The following is a 6,140-nucleotide window of genomic DNA, read 5'->3' on the forward strand; positions in this document are numbered from 1 at the left end:
AAAGAGCACAGCTGAAGATTTCGAGGACACAGTCAACATTCAAAAACTGATTCCTATTTACCAGGGCTATTTCAGTGCTTTGGGCAGCCTGCCTGCGATTCGACACACAATGACAGAGAGCATGGAAAAATCCAGCTCCAGCTATTGGTGGGCGGGGTGTGGGGGTGGGGGGCGCGAGAGGGGGAGGCGTGTGTGTTTGTGAGGGGTGGGGTGGGCGTGTGAATGGATCATTCAGAACGGTTTTAACACCTTAATGTCGAGAATGGAGTGAGACAATTGAAGTCAACGGAACTGAGTATTGGAAGGGGCGCATAAAGGGCAGTCGATTCCATGCCACCCACATTGCTTTCATGCCAAAGGCGAACTATTATCCTGTCGATACATAGACTGCTTTAGGGAAATAGCAGATCCACCTTGTATTCCTGCTGATTTATATTATTCCTTTTTAGTAATGCATCAAAGACAGCCTGCGCTACAATTAAACTGCTTCTTACAATACAGACATCAACAACGACCTGCGGGGCACAAACCAGGCAGAACCACTTTTGCTGCCTTTTCTTCCAGATGCCGCTATTCAGTGCTATTGAAGTCAAGTAGATTGAATATCGGTAGGGGCGTGTAACAAGCCACCAATGCAATGCCACCTGCTTTGTCAATATCCACCCCCGTGTACTTGTATGGCATGTTTAATGCAGAAAACCATCCCAAAGCACTTCAGAGAGGCCGAATCAAATAATAATAGATATTGAACCAAGAGTAATTCTGAGAATAGGATTGGTCAAAAAGGTGAGTGTCAGGGACTGTCTTGAAGGAGTTGAGGGATAGTAAGGTGGAGCGGTTTAGAGCAGCAATTCCACAGAGCGGGTGTCTGTGGCTCCAGGTTTGACAGCAAGAGGGGATCGAGTCTTTGCTGAAGATGTCGTAATTGAAGAGGGAGGACAGTTGGGATGTTAGGCATGGAGCAGGTCAAAGGGATAGAAAGAGAGAATAGGCTGAAGATCAGGGAGGGTGGCTAATCGGAACCTGGACAGTAATAATCGGCGTAGCTTTGACGTTAGACCATTGTGTCAAACCTGTGGTACGGACTGCACCACTCGGGAAGAAGCTCTCCTGATTTTTATTTCCAACAAAGTCAAAATTACCCCACTTAGCTCTGCTGGCGTCAAAGGCATGAACCAGGGTTTGAACGTCTGATGCATTGACGAAAAGCTAGAGTTCGACAACATTAAGACAGTGAAACTTGTCGGTCTATATTCACTTCTCGGTTCAACCTAAACACAATGTCCCATTAACGCTGAGCTGCTGTGATCAAAATGCAGCAACGGAGCAAGAGTCTCAGAGGCGAGGATTTTTTCAGTCTGAGATTGCACACTGTTTTTAACTCTCTGGGGATCGGGGAGTTCACGTTAATTGCTGGTTTATGAAGAGATGTAGTAACTTGTTTGTTTGAAAGCATCTAGCTAATGACACCGGTTCTGTGACCTCACTCTCTCACTGGACGATTGGCTCGTGTACAAATGAGGTTGTTTCAGTGCATTGCCTCGCATCTACCGCTCCTGGTTTTCGAAGAAAATGGGACGACAGGCACTTCCGATAGAAATGTTGTATCCTATTCTCGCAGTTATTGGCATTCCTGGTAAGTAATTCGAAACTATCCTGAAAAATTTAGTGCACCATTGCTAAACTGCATTATTATTTTCCCTGTGTGTTTTTGTTATTGTCGTTGTTGTCTTTGTGGCGGTAATTTGCATTGGCCAGGTGGAAAGGACGATCAATAGAATGCTCGCCCATTGATGAGCTCGTCCGATTTTGGTCCCCTTTGATGTTTATGTTAATGGCTCAGTCCTGTTCTGTACCACTGGGCGGGCAGTCAATCCCTCCGCATAACAAAGTGAAAATGGACCCTGTGTCATTTGGACTGAGCAGTGGCTCTGTCGGTCGCAATCTCTGCTTTGAGTCGGATAATCTTGCGTTTCCCTCCCATTTCAGTGAGTTGAGTTCATACTGTAAGCTGCCATTTCGGTGCAATATTGATGAAGTGATGCTATTTTGTCGAATCATAGAATGGTTACAGCACAGAAGGAAACCATTCATCACGTCGTGTCCATGCCAGTTCTCAGGGAGTGCAGCACAGCTCGTCCCATTCCCTAGTCTTTCCCCCTGAGCCCAGCATTTCTCACTTCAGATAAATATTCTATTCCCTTTTGAAAGCCACAATTCAATCTGCCTTCACCACACTCTCAGGCAGTGGATGCCAGATCCGAACCATTCACTGCATAAGATAACTTTTCCTCCCCTTTGATTCTTTCACCAAACACTTTAAATCGGTGTCCTCTGATTCTCGACCCTCCCGCCAATGGCAACAGTTTCTCTCTATCTATTCTGTCCTGTCCCCCTCATGATTTTGAATACCTCTATCAAATCTCCTCTCAATTATCTCTTCTTTAAGCAGAATAGTCCCAACAGAACAGTAAATGAAGTCCCTCATCCCCAGAACCATTTTGTAAATATTTTCTGCACGCTCTTCAATGCTTTCACGTCCTTCCTAAAGTGTGGTGCCCAGAATTGTATAGAATACTCCAGCTGAGGCCGAGCCAGTGTTTTATAATGGCCCGACATTAACTTCCTTGCTTTTCTACCCTATGCTGCGATCTATAAAGCCCAGGATCCGTAATCCTTATTTACCAATTTCTCAACCTGACCTGTCACCTTCAACGATTTGTGCTCATACACCCGTCCCCCACATCCCCGCCAGAACCCTCTGCTCCTGCACCTTCTTTAGAATTGTTTATCCATTATTTTATATTTCCTTTCCTCATTCTTAAAATCATCTTTTTATGAGACGTTAAAAAGTAACTGATTTAATTTTAATAAAAATGCAGTACTGGTTCAGCTGGATACAATCGTCATACTGCTAAATGTTGAATTAAATCTCAAACTATTCACGTATGGGGTAATTTTCACTTTGTATTAACATCAATGTGCAAGAAAGACGGAAGGGCTGTAAAATACGGGGCCCATTTGATATCAATTGCTTTTGGTTTTTTTTGCACGGCAATGAAAGTTAAAAATGTTCCCAAGGTTTCTATTTGCATTGAAAGGGAGATAAAACAGCATTAATCAGTAATAGGCAAGGAATGTTTATACGTTTTAACCTCATCGAACCGTAAAAAACTGATTGCATTGGATGAAACTCTGATTTTACCTGTCGCCCGATTTTCTTCTCTATTGAAGTCACTGTGAACAACATTGGACGGAACGAGCATCCCATAGAATCCGTCAGCATCCGGCCCAGCAAGTTACTTCCAAATGGCTCCCATTAATGTTTTCATATTAGAATATCTTGAAGTTACCGCAGGGAAAAAATGTCTGGCAAGAAGATGGGGAAGTTTGCAGCAGCTGCTATGTGACAATTTATTCCAATCCAGGTTAACTATTAGCTATATTGTGCAATGGGTAATACTGAATTCACCGCCCCTTGTACATTCAGCCTGTTACTCTCTTCCAATGACTTCCATGGAAAAAAAATGGATGGCCAATTAGATACCGCTATTTGACCCGGTCACACATGGCTAAAATTACCCCCGGTTCCTCCACCCCACAACTCCCAGCCTTATGATGCTTAACACCAGATTTCCAACTTGCTGTCAGTGTACATCTCTGTTGAATTTTTCTGTTAAATTTCCTGTTTTTGCATTTCTCCTAGCAAACCTGCTGTCATTTCTGGTTCTTTTCCAAAGGAAATGCGGTCTTTCCAAAGGAATCACTCATTATATGATGGCCATGGCCGTGGGAGAACTCATGGTCCTTATCTTTAATGTTATTGTGAGCCAAATCATCAAGTATCATTTTCCAGATTCATTGCTGAACTACACTTCCACGTGTCGTTTTACTGTCTTCATGCAAGGGTTTAGCATTCAGCTCTCTATCTGGTTCACAATGTCGTTCACCTTTGACCGTTTTGTTGCAATTTGTTGCCAGAAATTGAAATCAAGATATTGCACCGAAAGGACAGCCACCATGGTTGTAACGGCCATGTGTGTGCTCAACATTTTGATCAATATTCCCATGCCTTTCCGCTATGAGCCCGATTATATTCTCAACAATATACAGTGGGGCTGCCGCACCATCACAGGATATTTTACTTCACCCGCATGGAAGGTTCACCAATGGATTACCAATCTCTCAAGTACATTACTTCCAATTCCTTTGCTGCTGCTGTTGAACTCTCTCACCGTCAGGCACATTTTATTAGCCAGTAGAGCTCGCAAAGCCCTGAAGAGCAACAACAATGGAAAAACCGGCAGTGATCCCGAGATGAAGAACAGAAGAACATCCATCATTCTACTCTTTGCTATCTCGGGCACTTTTATTGTGTTGTCGGCGCCTATTACCGTAATACACATCTGTGTCGGTGTCACACAGACACTCGATTTCCAAGGTTCAAACTCACTTTATTTGGCAATTAGAATCACATTTCTGTTGATGTGCACCAGCTCCTGTACAAACACTTGTATTTATGCACTGACACAGAGGAGATTCAGAGCGGAGATCAAAAATATGGTGAAATATCCGTATTATCTCATTGTTAAATTATTTAAATAATTGTTGAATAAAGTAAGTGATATCAAACTTCAATTAATTGCCTGGCATTTACTTTGCAACTTTGCACAATGTCTTTTAAAGTTCTAAGGGCAACACAACCCACAGTTTGGAAGAGTCCACTTGATTTATAAATTCCACTAAGAATTTGAATAAGTTGAGGAGGCAGAATCATCCCCTTCAAAATTTCCGGTTATGGTTGTTTATCCGGTTATTAATGTCCACGCACTTGGAATGACGAATTGGAGGATGATGTGACATAGCAGAGCGCCTTGACAGGTTCAAATAATAAAGATCTTTCAACACACTGACATCCGAATTTGGAGCAGGAGTAGGCCTGTCATTCCTTCAAGCCTGCTCCGCCATTTGATAAGATCATGGCAGATCTGGTTATGGCCTCAAATTTCCTGTCTACCTGATGTAATTTTGACTCCCTTATCAATCAGGATTCTATCTAAAACAGCACCTCAAGAGTCAGATCACCATGAAATACAATGGGATATTGTGTTTGATGGCAGATGTTATGGAATATAAATATCGAGATTTAGTGGTGAATCTCTCCCAGACTTTTGTGAGACCAAACCCGCAGTATTTTGTGCTGTTTTGGACTCAACACTGTTGGCCAATTTGGATGTAATAGTGAGGACACAGCGTAGTAAACTCACTAGCATGATGTCGGACATGAATAAATCCAAATATGAAAAATGAGTTCGTTCTCAATCAGAAGAGAAGAGATTTCAGGCTGAATTAATAGAGATGGTTGCAGTAATGAAAGCCTGGAGCAGAATAGATAGATGCAACGATTGATGGGTCTATCAGCAGTGAACATAGATCTTGAGAGTAAATGAAAGAGATTTAGGACAGAGAACAGAAGAAACTTTGTGACACCTAGAATTGTGAAGCTGTGACTTGGATTTTTGGAGTTATTGATTGAAGCAGAGACTGTGACAACTTTAACGGGTTTGATATGATGTTTCAAGATCAATGAATAAAGTAATATTGGAGCAGTGCGACCAGATATGATTAAAACTATTGCTTATGTAGATGACAAATACAGATGTGGGTTGATCTGCCCCAACGACCTGCTTTCGTGTTGCAATTTCTATGAAATTCATTTTTTCATGTGGTAATTGATTTGTTTTCTTGTGCTGGCAAGACTTCATGTTTGGCCAATTCCTTGCAGCCCTGAGGATGTGATGGCCAGCCTTCAATTTTACCTGCTGCTCTCCTTCTGATGGTGCAGCAGCGATGATGCCAGGAAGGGAATCCCAGGATACAGATACAGCGACCATGAACAAATTGTGACATATGTCTAAGCTAGAATGGTATGTGACTTACAAATGATGATGTTCCAATGACATTTTGTTCCTGTGCTTCTCGGTGGGAGAGGTTGCAGGTGAGGAAGTTGCTGTCGAATTAAACTTGATGGTTTGCTGCAGTGCATCCGATAAACTGTATTTTCAGGAACCATTGTGTGTCAGCTGCAGAGGGAAGGACACTGAGCTCAGGGACATGGGCACTGATGAAGGGAACTGCTC

At 42.7% G+C, this 6,140-nt stretch overlaps 1 protein-coding gene across 1 annotated transcript; it reads left to right on the forward strand.

The window, feature by feature from the left end:
• Window positions 1-1,572: 1,572 nt before the first annotated feature.
• On the forward strand, window positions 1,573-4,605 carry LOC137345963 (probable G-protein coupled receptor 139). The gene is made up of 2 exons (XM_068009223.1): window positions 1,573-1,640; window positions 3,741-4,605. Exons 1-2 carry the CDS (start codon window positions 1,573-1,575, stop codon window positions 4,603-4,605), a joined length of 933 nt encoding a protein of 310 aa, XP_067865324.1.
• Window positions 4,606-6,140: the final 1,535 nt, after the last annotated feature.

This window comes from Heterodontus francisci, chromosome 29 (genome assembly GCF_036365525.1).
Source record: "Heterodontus francisci isolate sHetFra1 chromosome 29, sHetFra1.hap1, whole genome shotgun sequence".
Taxonomy (NCBI): Eukaryota; Metazoa; Chordata; class Chondrichthyes; order Heterodontiformes; family Heterodontidae; genus Heterodontus; species Heterodontus francisci.